Source organism: Barbatula barbatula, assembly GCF_947034865.1.
Source record: "Barbatula barbatula genome assembly, chromosome: 7".
Lineage (NCBI taxonomy): Eukaryota > Metazoa > Chordata > Actinopteri > Cypriniformes > Nemacheilidae > Barbatula > Barbatula barbatula.
In genome coordinates this window covers 1,400,681-1,416,662 of record NC_136770.1, presented here as the reverse complement: position 1 = coordinate 1,416,662, position 15,982 = coordinate 1,400,681, and the positions used below count along the sequence as shown (strand labels likewise).

Genomic DNA, 15,982 nt, shown 5'->3' with positions numbered 1-15,982 from the left:
TCATCAAACAATAAACCTCTGAATTGCTGCAAACTCTCAGGCCGGCCAGAGACTTGCACGCCAATTAAGGAATGTGAAGTATTACACCTGCTCGTGCTGAAAATGAAAGAATAAAAGCTTGTTGCGAAAGTTTTTATGAATCATTCATATCAAATCGTAATATCAGGTTTCACCTTATATGGTACTACACCCTATAGCTGGCAATGATATTAATTTAAAGGGACGGTTCACCAAAACATTAAAAGGATGTCATTATTTATACAGCCTCAGGTCATTCAAAACTTTCTTATGTGGAACACAAAAGATATATTTTGAGAAATGTCTCGGTGGTTTTGTGTCCATACAATGCAAGTCAATGGGGGGACAAATGTTGTTTGGTTACCAACATTCTTCAAAATATCTTCTTTTGTGTTCTGCAGAAGAAAGAAAGTCACACGAGTTTGGTATAACATAAAGGTGAGTAAATAAGGTAAAACTTTTTTTTGGCTGAACTGTCCCTTTAAATGCTTTTCCTATATTCATCAATTGATGTTATTATGAAAGAAATTACAATAGACAGACTCAATATGTCTAGATTTTGGGTTTCAAGTGAATGGAAGGATCCTCTTCCCTTAAAGAGTCGGAATGGAGAAATATGTGCCGGATTAAAACCGAGCGAGGTACAGCCTGTTCAGGATAGATAGTGTCCAGAGAGACTGAGCCAGATACTCATCTGGAGTAAAGTAAGCAGAGTGATTCGTGCAGTAAGTCCAAAGAAACCCCTACTAAACACAATCTAATAAAAAAGTCAATGGAGAAAAAAGTACAGTAGCATCTGTACGTCCAGTTGTTCAAAAGCGAATATTTATAAGAGTCATACGTGTTTGGATATATTTATACTGAAGGAATGCCGTTTCAACTCAACAGCAGGAGAGCAAATATGTTGACGGTTCACATTTACACAAAGTGTTGCACATGAAATATCAGTTTAAACGGTTTAACCGACCCATTATCAGTCATCCTATTGTGAACGACTAAACATGAAGGAAAGCATCCAATGGGTATTGACTTACCTTTTAAGTCAGTGAGGAATTTTGAAGAATCTGGCAACAGACGGTGTTTACACTATTTGCAAGCTTGTTTTGAGGTGAAGGACAGCCAAACATACTGCGACATGTCTGAATCAACACTGAATCTGTTTCAGAGCATCAGGAGAATCAGACGCACGTACGACATGAAGACCATAGTGACCACATTTGGGAAAAACTTCAAATATAACTGGATTCAGAAATAACTTGGAACAATAGTTCATATGAAATTTCTCGAAAACAGGTCGACTTTGGCAGGATGGCAAAGAGTGACTGATGACAGCCGGTTATGAAGAATGTTGAAAAAAAGTACCTGGGACTTCACCAAGAGACTCATCTTACATGATGGACTGCTATCTAGGCTTGTTTTGGCAACTCTTGAAATTGAAGTCTTAAGATTTTATAATAAGCCTGCAGAATACTACTACTGTGACTTAGAATGAATGTGAAATTAAAGAATAAATCGCAATATAATGCATGGAATAAAAGTGCAAAATGCAGTTTATTGTGATGAAAAGGGTTCTTAATACGCTGCTTTGGATAAAATCATCTGCAAAATGAAGAAATGTAAGAACACCAATAAATGACAAGGATCCAGTCGTATTACTACAAATGTAAATTTAATATGATATATTTAAATAAAAAAAGGTACAAAACATAGACACGTCTGTCGCTAAAACGGTTTACATTCAGTTTGTGAGGAAATCTGTAATGTTGTTGAATGTTACCGAAAAGCATCTCTGTCATCCCATTCAACTGCCTTGCATTCAAGAAGGAGGCTAACCTAAAAGAGTATTTCTGCATCTTTAACTGAGAAACAGCATTTCCATGCTTGTCTGATCCTTTGAGTTCCTCCTGTGAGTGTCGCTTCTGCAAACACAAAACAGCATCTGAATGTGAGAGCCATCAGCTTAGATTTAGAAAACTCAAACCCGTGACATTTCGTTTCGTCATCTCACCGGTCAGGGTTATGACTCCGCATTAAGATGGCTGTGTGACTCATGCGTCATAGATGAACCTCTCAACACAAGTTTCCCCGTGTTTTCATCCTTACTGCCGAGGAAATGATGGAGCAAGCCGTACAACAATGGCCTAAAACATCAGTGAGACATTATAATGCAAAAAAAGATCACTCAAAAAACTCTCTTTTTGTTTCTTTGTGTCATAGAACACAAAATTAGATGTTTTGACGGATAGGGACACTATGACAACTCATATTTGGCCTATCCTGATGGTACTTATAGTTATATTTGTAGCTTCAATCCTCGCTTTTGCTGTATGTTAAATGGCAGCATTCTGACCTCTGTGAATGCTTACAAAACATACTTACACGGTTTTACTACTTGAATCTTCGGCAACATTGAGCTCGTTGGCAATAAACTGACGGTCCAGGGGAACTTCAGGTTGTCCTGATTCTGCAAGACAACATTCGAAAGACAAAAACCACATGCGAGTTGTCAATAAGTATTTAATTGTGAATTAATTTATAGTATTGCATATTGGGGGGGACGGTCAGATGAGCATGCACGTGCTGTTATGTGGTCACCTGCGGTCAGTACAGATGCTGTGTATCGATACTTGTTGAAGTGCAGGTATTCTCGGATCAGTTCATTGATCAGCAGGTTCTCGTGGGAGAGTGGCGGCCGTGGGGCGCTCTGATCGTCCAGGGCGCTGAACACTTCCGCCCGGATTCTCGCCTTCAGCTGCTGGAGGACCCCGCGGGCCTCCAGTGTCTCTCTCAAAGCTAGAAAACAAACAAACAGAAATGTAGCGTACAAACGAGGCCAGCGTGCTCACGATTGTAAAATTACTTCCTCTTGTTTAACACGTATTCAAACGTGACGACGGAGACTGATATGCTGTAATATAAAACAAACACTTCATATGATCATTCATGATCCCTGTGCGGCAATATGATGTGTTTGTGTTTTGATTTGTCATCTCACCGCTCTTCAGTTCTGTTGTGGATGCCATTGCAACTCGTGTGCACTTCTGTGACGCGTCCGCTAGAGGTCAGTGCGGCGCCTACTACACACGAACATAGATCGTTTTGTGTTGCTTAGCTTTTCCACGCACGTCTACGGCAGAGGCGGAGCCACGGACAGCGGCAAAGAGAATGCGTGATTGAGACCACGTGACCCAATGCGGAAGTGAAGGTCGAGTGGAAGATTTCCGGACATTGCGAAACTCTTTGCTCGCTTTTTGTCCCCGGAAGAACAAGATTTCTTATCGTGTCATTTGTCGTCATCCTTCGTGCCAAAACAACTTCTTTACAGAAAGGATCAAAATGGCAGGAACAGCTTTAAAAAGACTCATGGCTGAATACAAACGTAAGTTATATGATGCGAATTAAACTCGACATGCAACACAACGTGAATTACTAACTGGTGGTTCCTCTCAAACGCTTCCAGAACTTTACCAGCATATGCTGACAGGTTGAAATGTGACCTGATTTTAGCAAAACAAATCACCAGAGCTCCCAGTTCTCTCTGTTATATATATCAGTGTTTCTCTGTTATATATGTCAGTGTTCCTCTGTTATATATATCAGTGTTTCTCTGTTATATATGTCAGTGTTTCTCTGTTATATATATCAGTGTTTCTCTGTTATATATCGGTGTTCCTCTGTTATATATATGATGTTTCTCTTTTATATATATCAGTGTTTCTCTGTTATATATATCAGTGTTTCTCTGTTATATATATCAGTGTTTCTCTGTTATATATATGATGTTTCTCTTTTATATATATCAGTGTTTCTCTGTTATATATATCAGTGTTTCTCTGTTATATATATGATGTTTCTCTTTTATATATATCAGTGTTTCTCTGTTATATATCGGTGTTCCTCTGTTATATATATATATCAGTGTTTCTCTGTTATATATCGGTGTTCCTCTGTTATATATATCAGTGTTTCTCTGTTATATATATCAGTGTTTCTCTGTTATATATATCAGTGTTTCTCTGTTATATATCGGTGTTCCTCTGTTATATATATGATGTTTCTCTTTTATATATATCAGTGTTTCTCTGTTATATATATCAGTGTTTCTCTGTTATATATATGATGTTTCTCTTTTATATATATATCAGTGTTTCTCTGTTATATATCGGTGTTCCTCTGTTATATATATATATCAGTGTTTCTCTGTTATATATATCAGTGTTCCTCTGTTATATATATCAGTGTTTCTCTGTTATATATCGGTGTTCCTCTGTTATATATATCAGTGTTTCTCTGTTATATATATCAGTGTTTCTCTGTTATATATATCAGTGTTTCTCTGTTATATATATGATGTTTCTCTTTTATATATATCAGTGTTTCTCTGTTATATATCGGTGTTCCTCTGTTATATATATATATCAGTGTTTCTCTGTTATATATCGGTGTTTCTCTGTTATATATATCAGTGTTTCTCTGTTATATATCGGTGTTCCTCTGTTATATATATCAGTGTTTCTCTGTTATATATATCGGCGTTTCTCTGTTATATATATCAGTGTTTCTCTGTTATATATATATCAGTGTTTCTCTGTTATATATTGGTGTTCCTCTGTTATATATATCAGTGTTTCTCTGTTATATATATGATGTTTCTCTTTTATATATATCAGTGTTTCTCTGTTATATATCGGTGTTCCTCTGTTATATATATCAGTGTTTCTCTGTTATATATATGATGTTTCTCTTTTATATATATCAGTGTTTCTCTGTTATATATCGGTGTTCCTCTGTTATATATATATATCAGTGTTTCTCTGTTATATATCGGTGTTCCTCTGTTATATATATCAGTGTTTCTCTGTTATATATATCAGTGTTTCTCTGTTATATATCGGTGTTCCTCTGTTATATATATCAGTGTTTCTCTGTTATATATATCGGCGTTTCTCTGTTATATATATCAGTGTTTCTCTGTTATATATATATCAGTGTTTCTCTGTTATATATTGGTGTTCCTCTGTTATATATATCGGTGTTCCTCTGTTATATATCGGTGTTCCTCTGTTATATATATCGGCGTTTCTCTGTTATATATCGGTGTTCCTCTGTTATATATATCAGTGTTTCTCTGTTATATATATCGGCGTTTCTCTGTTATATATCGGTGTTCCTCTGTTATATATATCAGTGTTTCTCTGTTATATATTGGTGTTCCTCTATTATATATATCAGTGTTCCTCTGTTATATATATCGGCGTTTCTCTGTTATATATCGGTGTTCCTCTGTTATATATATATCAGTGTTTCTCTGTTATATATCGGTGTTCCTCTATTATATATATCAGTGTTCCTCTGTTATATATATCGGCGTTTCTCTGTTATATATCGGTGTTCCTCTGTTATATATATCGGCGTTTCTCTGTTATATATATCAGTGTTTCTCTGTTATATATATATCAGTGTTTCTCTGTTATATATTGGTGTTCCTCTATTATATATATCAGTGTTCCTCTGTTATATATATCGGCGTTTCTCTGTTATATATCGGTGTTCCTCTGTTATATATATATCGGCGTTTCTCTGTTATATATCGGTGTTCCTCTGTTATATATATATATATATATATATATATATATATATATATATATATATATATATATATATATATATCAGTGTTCCTCTGTTATATATATATCAGTGTTCCTCTGTTATATATATCAGTGTTCCTCTGTTATATATATCGGTGTTCCTCTGTTTTATATATCTGCGTTTCTCTGTTATATATCGGTGTTACTCTGTTATATATATATATCAGTGTTTCTCTGTTATATATATCGGCGTTTCTCTGTTATATATATATCGGCGTTTCTCTGTTATATATATCAGTGTTTCTCTGTTATATATATCTGTGTTCCTCTGTTATATATATCGGCGTTTCTCTGTTATATATCGGTGTTCCTCTGTTATATATATATATATATATATATATCAGTGTTTCTCTGTTATATATATCGGCGTTTCTCTGTTATATATATATATCAGTGTTCCTCTGTTATATATATCAGTGTTTCTCTGTTATATATATCAGTGTTTCTCTGTTATATATATCGGCGTTTCTCTGTTATATATATCAGTGTTTCTCTATTATATATATCTGTGTTCCTCTGTTATATATATCGGCGTTTCTCTGTTATATATCGGTGTTCCTCTGTTATATATATATATATATATATATATATATATATATATATCAGTGTTTCTCTGTTATATATATCGGCGTTTCTCTGTTATATATATATATATCAGTGTTCCTCTGTTATATATATCAGTGTTCCTCTGTTATATTTATCAGCGTTCCTCTGTTATATGTATCGGCGTTTCTCTGTTATATATATCAGCTTTTCTCTGTTATATATATATATATCAGTGTTCCTCTGTTATATATATCAGTGTTTCTCTGTTATATATATATATATATCAGTGTTCCTCTGTTATATATATCAGTGTTTCTCTGTTATATATCGGTGTTCCTCTGTTATATATATCAGTGTTTCTCTGTTATATATCAGTGTTTCTCTGTTATATATCGGTGTTCCTCTGTTATATATATCAGTGTTCCTCTGTTATATATATCGGCGTTTCTCTGTTATATATATCGGCGTTTCTCTGTTATATATATATCAGTGTTCCTCTGTTATATATATCAGTGTTCCTCTGTTATATATATATCAGTGTTTCTCTGTTATATATATTGGCGTTTCTCTGTTATATATATATCAGTGTTCCTCTGTTATATATATCAGTGTTCCTCTGTTATATATATATCAGTGTTCCTCTGTTATATATATCAGTGTTCCTCTGTTATATATATCAGTGTTCCTCTGTTATATATATCAGTGTTTCTCTGTTATAAATATATCGGTGTTTCTCTGTTATATATATCGGCGTTTCTCTGTTATATATATATCAGTGTTCCTCTGTTATATATATCAGTGTTCCTCTGTTATATATATATCAGTGTTTCTCTGTTATATATATTGGCGTTTCTCTGTTATATATATATCAGTGTTCCTCTGTTATATATATATCAGTGTTCCTCTGTTATATATATATCAGTGTTCCTCTGTTATATATATATCAGTGTTCCTCTGTTATATATATCAGTGTTCCTCTGTTATATATATCAGTGTTTCTCTGTTATAAATATATCAGTGTTTCTCTGTTATATATATCGGTGTTTCTCTGTTATCTATATCGGCGTTTCTCTGTTATCTATATCTGCGTTTCTCTGTTATCTATATTGGCGTTTCTCTGTTATATATCGGCGTTTCTCTGTTATTTATATATATATCAGTGTTCCTCTGTTATATATATCAGTGTTCCTCTGTTATATTTATCAGCGTTCCTCTGTTATATGTATCGGCGTTTCTCTGTTATATATATCAGCTTTTCTCTGTTATATATATATATATCAGTGTTCCTCTGTTATATATCAGTGTTTCTCTGTTATATATATCGGTGTTTCTCTGTTATCTATATCGGCGTTTCTCTGTTATCTATATCTGCGTTTCTCTGTTATCTATATTGGCGTTTCTCTGTTATATATATCGGCGTTTCTCTGTTATATATATATATATCAGTGTTCCTCTGTTATATATATCAGTGTTCCTCTGTTATATTTATCAGCGTTCCTCTGTTATATGTATCGGCGTTTCTCTGTTATATATATCAGCTTTTCTCTGTTATATATATATATATCAGTGTTCCTCTGTTATATATATCAGTGTTTCTCTGTTATATATATATATATCAGTGTTCCTCTGTTATATATATCAGTGTTTCTCTGTTATATATCGGTGTTCCTCTGTTATATATATCAGTGTTTCTCTGTTATATATCAGTGTTTCTCTGTTATATATCGGTGTTCCTCTGTTATATATATCAGTGTTCCTCTGTTATATATATCGGCGTTTCTCTGTTATATATATCGGCGTTTCTCTGTTATATATATATCAGTGTTCCTCTGTTATATATATCAGTGTTCCTCTGTTATATATATATCAGTGTTTCTCTGTTATATATATTGGCGTTTCTCTGTTATATATATATCAGTGTTCCTCTGTTATATATATCAGTGTTCCTCTGTTATATATATATCAGTGTTCCTCTGTTATATATATCAGTGTTCCTCTGTTATATATATCAGTGTTCCTCTGTTATATATATCAGTGTTTCTCTGTTATAAATATATCGGTGTTTCTCTGTTATATATATCGGCGTTTCTCTGTTATATATATATCAGTGTTCCTCTGTTATATATATCAGTGTTCCTCTGTTATATATATATCAGTGTTTCTCTGTTATATATATTGGCGTTTCTCTGTTATATATATATCAGTGTTCCTCTGTTATATATATCAGTGTTCCTCTGTTATATATATATCAGTGTTCCTCTGTTATATATATCAGTGTTCCTCTGTTATATATATCAGTGTTCCTCTGTTATATATATCAGTGTTTCTCTGTTATAAATATATCAGTGTTTCTCTGTTATATATATCGGTGTTTCTCTGTTATCTATATCGGCGTTTCTCTGTTATCTATATCGGCGTTTCTCTGTTATCTATATCTGCGTTTCTCTGTTATCTATATTGGCGTTTCTCTGTTATATATCGGCGTTTCTGACATGCTGAAACTTTCACATATCAGTTCTCATTATATTAAACGTTAAACAAATGACTTATGTTATGTTTAACATGTTTCTTCTTCTCCAGAACTTACACTCAATCCTCCCGAAGGCATAGTTGCAGGTAAGAATGAATGCAGTTATTAAACTATTCCATTGACCCAAGATTGTTGTTGGAGTCAGATTATGGTACATTATATGCTATGATATAACTGTGTTGTTATAACACTGGTTAATGGCAGTGATCTCATCTCCACAGGGCCTGTAAATGAGGAGAACTTTTTTGAATGGGAGGCTTTGATAATGTAAGTATTAATATTTGATTTCAATACGCCCTTATTTATACAGCGCCTCATATAAACTATGGATCACAGTATTAAACATATATAAGTATATAAACCAGAAAGGATGCAAACATTGTGATACAGCACATCGGTACTGGTTAACTTTATTGTATTTAGACTTAGTCGGCGTGAGCTTTGGAGCATAATTACATTGTAAACTTACGGTCGTACAGTACATACCTAAAACTGAAAACTATATAAATACAGTAATATTAGCTCTTCTCTTCGGATACCGTGTGCTTACACACAGACGCGCAAACATATCAACATGTCTCCCGCTTGAGTAAAGTCTCTATGACGGGGGAAGATCGTGGCCTCAACATTTAAGGTGAACTACGCAACACATTGCCACCAGGGGTCACTTTTATTTCATTACATAAATAATTAGCAGTTCAGCTTTTCCTTAAATATATAATATGTGGAACAGCTTTAACGCTATAATATTGATTGGTTATATTGCTAAGGTTGCTGCCAAGTGATGCACAAGAGTCGTTTGGTGACGCGGTCAAAGCAGCGCTATTCGTTTGTTAAGTGGTGCCGTAAGTAAAACCGTTTCCGGGTCCAAGCATCTGTTCATCAGATCTTAAACAGCTGTTAATGAGCACTGTTTAATCACATCGCATATTTAAGTGTAGCACTTATTAACTCACAGTATATATTACAGTCTCCAGGATTACGGAATCTCCAACATCAATATTTGAATAAATTATGAAAAATGAATCACTGACTGAAGTTAAGGTTTAGCACATGGTTTCCCGATCATTTTACAACCTATATCATCTCATTGAGCTTTGGACCCGGAAACCATATATGGTGGTCAGACTAAACAACTGAATATCATGAATAAAGCCAAACAGAATCGAGGACTGGAACTAACCGTTTTAGAAATAATGTCAGCAAGGAAAGGTGCTGTTAAAACAAAACATTCCATGTTGGAGTGGGCATTGTGAACAAAACCATGTTTTATATTAAAGTAGGTTTATTTCCACAAGGCCCACTTAGGCCAGAGGTGGAGCTGCGCCACAAGGCCCACTTAGGCCAGAGGTGGAGCTGCGCCACAAGGCCCACTGAGGCCAGAGGTGGAGCTGCGCCACAAGGCCCACTAAGGGCCAGAGGTGGAGCTGCACCACAAGGCCCACTCATGCCAGAGGTGGAGCTGCGCCACAAGGCCCACTCATGCCAGAGGTGGAGCTGCACCACAGGGCCCACTGAGCGCAGTTTAATGAGGAATCGGAAGGGTTGGTGTGATGTTAGTAATGGTGGCTGAAAATTTAGACTTTAAGATCAATATATTTTCAAATGTATCTTGTCTGTTCATTGAATGGCAGGGAGAAGTGGCGCATTTAATTATAACCATACAGCAGGTGACTTGTCAATAGCGTTTTCTAAAACCTGTCGCTGGTGCAATGCAGTAGACAAATACTGCCAAAAGCACTGCTCCTCCTTAATGTAGGTGTATATTGATTTTATCAATATATTGACAATGTGGCAATTCGTGAGTCTCGTATTTTGAAGTATTTTATACTTGTTTTAATGCCTGATGACAGAAACAGAAAATATAACGAGAGACGACTTTATTGGGCACTTAGTTGCATTCAAATATATTATGTGACAGTTCAGAGACTAGAAGCAAAAGTGCCAACACTAGTCTTCCTAAATGGAAGGCTGCATCCTCCAGAGGTCACATTTGTACGTTGCATACATCATAAAGAATGCCTTGTTTCAGAATATAAACAATTATGAATATGACCATCAATCTTAGACTTGTATATTCAGCCTGCAAATGTGACCAGACAGTTCTTGGCCACCATTGACTACCATAGTAGGAAAAATAGTTTTGTTCTGTTGAGCACAAAAGAAGATATTTTGAACAATGTAGGAAAGCAAACAGTTCTGGGGCACATTTGACTACCATTGCCATTTTCCTACCATGGCATTCAATAGTGGTCAAGAAGACATGTGTGGTTAAAAGCATTCTTCCATATATCTTTCTCTGTGTTCATCAGAAGCAAGAAATGTGTACAGATTTAGAACAAGTCGTTCAAGTCATGTTCCTTCAATGTATACAGATCTGTCAGTCAAGATACATTAAATGTGAACAGCTGATTTAGATTTTGCATAAGCGAAACAATGTGTCCTCGGGTAAATCAAACTAGTGGTCAGATCAGTGGTTTAAACTGATAAGTACTTGTGAGTGCCAAACTAAACAAGGAACATCGTTCTTAGCAAGTCCCCGACAGCTCTTCCACCGATATGGAATCGTTTTTGTCTGATGCCTCCACTGATGTGTGCGATCACCTATCAACCCTACCGATATCTGCCCATAGAAACTACATTTTGATAGACAGGTGGATAACACATTTGCATTTGAGAATGATTCCATAAAGTTTGGTAACTGGGTGAATTTTAGTGGTTCATCCCCTGTTTGGGTAATAATGTAGATGTTTTTTTGTTGCAGGGAACCGTGTCAAATACACTTACCAAACCCCTCTTACAATGCAATGACAACATTTAAGCACACAGATTTGTTTGCAGAGTTCAGTGGTGTGGAATGAGAAGCTCTTAAAGCAAGAATAACTCAACTTAAGTTAGTCACTTACTGCCTTTCTATGGAAGGTTCTGTTTGAGCAGTCGAAGTGAAAAGTAGGCCTGAAGGGTTTTGGGCTTTAATTGGTTTCACCTCTTCTTTCTCAATGATTCAGCTACACAATGTTGCTAGAGAACGAATTGTCTGGATTTAGTTTTCATTTGAAGTTATATCGCAACTCTTATTGTTGGCGCTTAAGTTTTTATTGCATTCTGTAATATTATGAATGAATTGACGTGGATAAATGCTCATCCATAGTCCATCTGCTGTTCTACATCACATCCAGTGTTTAGGGCAGATGGGTCTGTACTGCTTGATTTGTTTCTTCTAAGTGTACAACTACACTGCAGAAAATGTATTCGGAAAAGTTTGCCATACAGACGACATTGTTGTCACAACTGTGCATGCTAGGCCGGTAGTTGGAGATGTCGCTTTGAGAAGAAACACATGCCATGCGCACATACAGTACGTATTCTATAATGCGGCGCAAGCTATTTAATATAACATAATAATAACAACTATTTTATTAAATATAATTCATTGTGATTGATTTTATTAAAAGCCAAATGCATTATTATGTTGTTGAAAACTTTAGTGTAAATGCCTTCTACAATAAAGCAACACAAACATCTGGATGTTATTGTGTTTTTCTTCTATCAGGGGACCAGAGGACACGTGTTTCGAGGGTGGCGTGTTTCCTGCTATCCTCAGCTTCCCGTCAGATTATCCCCTCAGCCCTCCTAAAATGAAGTTCACCTGTGACATGTTTCATCCTAACAGTGAGTCCATCTGACCGTATTTAACATTCACAGTGTTGTGGTTTGATGATTGGAATATATTTGAATGTTGCGATGAACTTGAGCTTCGTTACAATCTTGTTGGACAGTACGGCTAAACATCTCTTTTGATTTAAATGTCTGCTCATTTCACTTAGTTCTTCGCTTTGAGTTTCAGTTTCATTCAAGCAAAGTATTGAAATGATTATGGATTAATCCACTTGTATGTTAGGGTTTAGTTGGACTAAGGGATGTTCTGTTGTTTCTTATTTGTCCAGCTTCTTATATTTTTGGTCAACACCACCGGTCAAAAGGTTTTGGACACTTGAGTGGAATGTGTTGGCAAATAATACTGTTAGAAAACGTTCTGTAGATGATTTGTTTTTTACCATAGAGCATAATCCTTTTTTATATCACCAATTTCGCTCTGACCAGTCGGCTCATCCAGTCGGATTTTATGGTTTTGAGAGGCTGCAGAAGTGGGTTTGAGAAACACTTTTGTAAAGCAATAAAAGTCTCCCATCCTTGTCCTAAAGTGTCTTTGTAGTCTGGATGTTTCCTCTGCTCCAGCTGTTGGATGTGTGGACAGAGCGTTCAGGGAAGTAAGTCCAGATAAAGGTCTTCCTGCAGGCCAAAGATAGTTCTCTGATGGTGCCGGGACTCTGGAGGCGTTTATCACAGCGAGACGGCTCAGATTCTCATCATGAGTAGATAACATCCAGTGTTCTGAGTTAGTCCGGGGGTGGATTCATTCAGGCCACAAAACTATTTTCAAATATTTTGAAGCCAGTTTGTTGAGTTTTCCTCAGTAGGGTCTGTTCATCCTGAGCATTTTGAGGTTGTGTATCCCTTCATAACTATTGGGTATGGTGTGTGTTTTCTGCAGTCTACCCAGATGGACGTGTGTGTATCTCCATCCTCCACGCTCCTGGCGATGACCCCATGGGATACGAGAGCAGTGCCGAGAGATGGAGTCCTGTTCAGAGCGTGGAGAAGATCCTGCTGTCTGTGGTCAGCATGCTCGCCGGTCAGTCAAAATCACAGCCAATCAAAAGTGGACATCTGATTATCCTTTTAGTACATGTGATATGTTTATTACTTGTGTAATAATTGTCCTTTTTTTATCCTACAGAGCCGAACGACGAGAGCGGAGCCAACGTGGACGCTTCTAAGATGTGGCGCGAGGACCAAGAGCAGTTCAACCAACTGGCCAAGCACATCGTACGCAAATCTCTGGGTCTCTGACTCTCCCAGACACAGACACAAGCACACACGCACCCACAAACTCCGGGACAGCGAGGATTGACGTTTACGAGGACAGGCGCTCTCGATAGAAGATTCATGCCGAGTGTTGTAGTGTACTATCCCACCCACCTCCACCAGTGTGAGCACTTTACTCCCATCCAAACCTTCCTCCTCTCTTCTCGGCCCTCCCCTCCACTGCCATCGGCTGGATGAGCAGACGGACGCTTTGAAGAATGCAAAACATTACACATCGGCCGGACAGTGTTCTTTTAGAGACATCGATTTGCAGCCATTTCGGACTGTTTATCTGTAATGCCTGTTACCAGTCCATACATCTATGAGATAACCAATGGAATGCAGCTTTTGTTTCGATAACCGTATGCTGATGCATGATCGAATGCCTCTTTTTAATAAAACGCGTCGTAAGGAAAATCACATAGAGCGAGCGAGACTCCATCAGATCTGTTTGTTTGTTTATATAGGCTAGGGATTATATTTCTGACGTTTTGGGAATCACGATAAAGTGTGTGGATGCAAAATTTTTAATTCTATTTGATAAGAAACACTGTTTGAATTTGTTAAGTCAAAGTATTGTTTTCAAAACCACTTCTGTCATTTATTTGAATTTGAAGCTAGAAAAAAAGACAATTTACATTTCGATTTACAGTTTATTTGGTCATTTGCATCGTTTTTCATCTGTTCTTAAGGTTTGTTCAGTGAAACCAATAAAACATAAATGTGGATGATTTATGAACGCTTATGAACTTTCTTTCATAAACAGTCCACAGATCTAGGGCAGTGAACACTACTGGCCCCCATTGACGATGGACACAAACCACTTCAAAAACATGTTTCATGCTTTGCTTGTTGTATTCACTTAAAATCCAGAATACTTTTTGTAAATTGGATTAATTGTAAGTTATTCATTTTACCAACTGCATTTGCCTTTCATACTATTGAATTCACCACACAATCAGCACAAATGTATCGCTCGCATTTATCCTAAAAATAATTTTGAATTTTTATTTAGCAAGACAAAAACAATGATACATGTAATGACATACATTTTTTATTTCGGTTTTAGCTCCAGTGTGTAATTCTTTGCAGGATCTCTTGACAGAAATGCAATACAATATACATAACTATGTCTTAAGAGGTCTATAAAGACCTTGCATGATGATGCGTTATATTTTTGCTACCTTAGAATGAGCTATTTCTATTATACACACAGCGAGGGGCCGCTTGCATTGAATTCGCCGTGTTGTTTCTACAGTAGCCGTGAACGAACAAACTACTCTATAGAGTGTGTTTTCATAAATACGTGATCTCCTTCAGCAAAGAAGTGAAAACGTGACTATTCTTTCTTAGTTCTGTGTCAGCTTTCTTAGTGCTTCGTAAGGAAGGAGGGAAGGGTGAAGTGAGCCGTTGGTTGCAATTCGCAACCTCACCACTAGATGCCGCTAAAATGTATATACTTCACCTTAACGGGAACTCTGTGTATAGAGAGATGTATGGCTTAATACGTTGTAATAGCCTTACACTACCAGGATTTGTCGTTGTCAGAAACATTTTAAATATTTTAATTTCTTAAAAAAAACTAAATGAAATACTCAATTTAACCTAAGAATGCTTTTAGCCATTATAAGATGCATTTTATTCCAACTTGGACTTTTTGATGTTGATATATCAACAATAGTAGCCTATTGTCTTCTCTCCTTTGGTTATTAGCTGACGGGGGCTCATATTCACGCATGCCCTTATACAGAATAAATAACCAAACTGCAAGCATCTTATTATTGTGTTTAACAGTATATTCTCATAAAGTATACGATAATGGTGGATGATGTCCTAAATAGTTTTAAAGATGAATTTCACATTTATAAAGTCAATGCCATTGTTAATATATTAAGCCATCTCTCTATACCCAAGGTTCCTTAAAAAAAAGTTTTCACTACAAAGAATCTGTTGTGAAACCGAAAAATTCATCTAGTGTTCCTTTATGTAGCCGAAACGTTTCTTCTATGGCATCGTGAAGCACGTCTATTTTTATGATTGCATCTGTACAGACCTGTGACCTATTTTTAGCTCGAAACCCACGAGTCGAGCGCTATTACACAGAGGAACTTGTAAACAAGCACGCCGAGCCAAAATCGAGAGTGTGGCCATCTCTTCTGGAATCCCATCAATGGAAACACAAACGCTTCACTTAAGTGATGAGCTTCTCCGCCTAAACACGTCTGATGTGAAGCTCAAAGCTCAGATCTGCCTCAGGGTCAGACGCAAGAACGCAACAACTTTCCATAAAGAGCTAAGATACAACACACCT

The 15,982-nt window shown here is 36.3% G+C and overlaps 2 protein-coding genes across 3 annotated transcripts; one reads left to right on the top strand and one right to left on the bottom strand.

The window, feature by feature from the left end:
- Window positions 1–1,666: 1,666 nt before the first annotated feature.
- cep20 (centrosomal protein 20) lies at window positions 1,667–3,109 on the bottom strand. The gene is made up of 5 exons (XM_079460526.1): window positions 3,014–3,109; window positions 2,614–2,811; window positions 2,398–2,482; window positions 2,027–2,159; window positions 1,667–1,937 (listed from the first exon to the last, which is right to left on the bottom strand). The coding sequence occupies exons 1-4, from the start codon at window positions 3,039–3,041 to the stop codon at window positions 2,036–2,038; spliced, it is 435 nt and encodes a 144-aa protein (XP_079316652.1). The 5' UTR covers window positions 3,042–3,109; the 3' UTR covers window positions 1,667–1,937; window positions 2,027–2,035.
- Window positions 2,806–14,404, top strand: ube2g2 (ubiquitin-conjugating enzyme E2G 2). Of its 2 annotated transcripts, XM_079460525.1 has the most exons (7): window positions 3,282–3,397; window positions 8,793–8,828; window positions 8,964–9,009; window positions 12,296–12,414; window positions 13,298–13,438; window positions 13,544–13,659; window positions 13,700–13,830. In XM_079460525.1, the coding sequence occupies exons 1-6, from the start codon at window positions 3,355–3,357 to the stop codon at window positions 13,654–13,656; spliced, it is 498 nt and encodes a 165-aa protein (XP_079316651.1). In that variant the 5' UTR covers window positions 3,282–3,354; the 3' UTR covers window positions 13,657–13,659; window positions 13,700–13,830. The 2 variants fall into 2 exon arrangements, with proteins under 2 accessions (XP_079316650.1, XP_079316651.1); XM_079460524.1 differs by having other exon boundaries at window positions 2,806–3,397; window positions 13,544–14,404.
- The last annotated feature ends 1,578 nt before the right edge of the window (window positions 14,405–15,982 follow it).

Excerpts from the sequence above, each read along its gene's own strand:
- cep20 (XM_079460526.1), bottom strand. The coding sequence starts at position 3,041 with ATGGCATCCACAACAGAACTGAAGAGCG. Across the intron at positions 2,812-3,013 it reads CACAACAGAACTGAAGAGCG|CTTTGAGAGAGACACTGGAG; the intron begins GTGAGATGACAA and ends TTTGTTTTCTAG. Across the intron at positions 2,160-2,397 it reads GATTCAAGTAGTAAAACCGT|GCCATTGTTGTACGGCTTGC; the intron begins GTAAGTATGTTT and ends CTGATGTTTTAG.
- ube2g2 (XM_079460524.1), top strand. The coding sequence starts at position 3,355 with ATGGCAGGAACAGCTTTAAAAAGACTCATGGCTGAATACAAAC. Across the intron at positions 3,398-8,792 it reads ACTCATGGCTGAATACAAAC|AACTTACACTCAATCCTCCC; the intron begins GTAAGTTATATG and ends CTTCTTCTCCAG. Across the intron at positions 13,439-13,543 it reads TGTGGTCAGCATGCTCGCCG|AGCCGAACGACGAGAGCGGA; the intron begins GTCAGTCAAAAT and ends TTTATCCTACAG.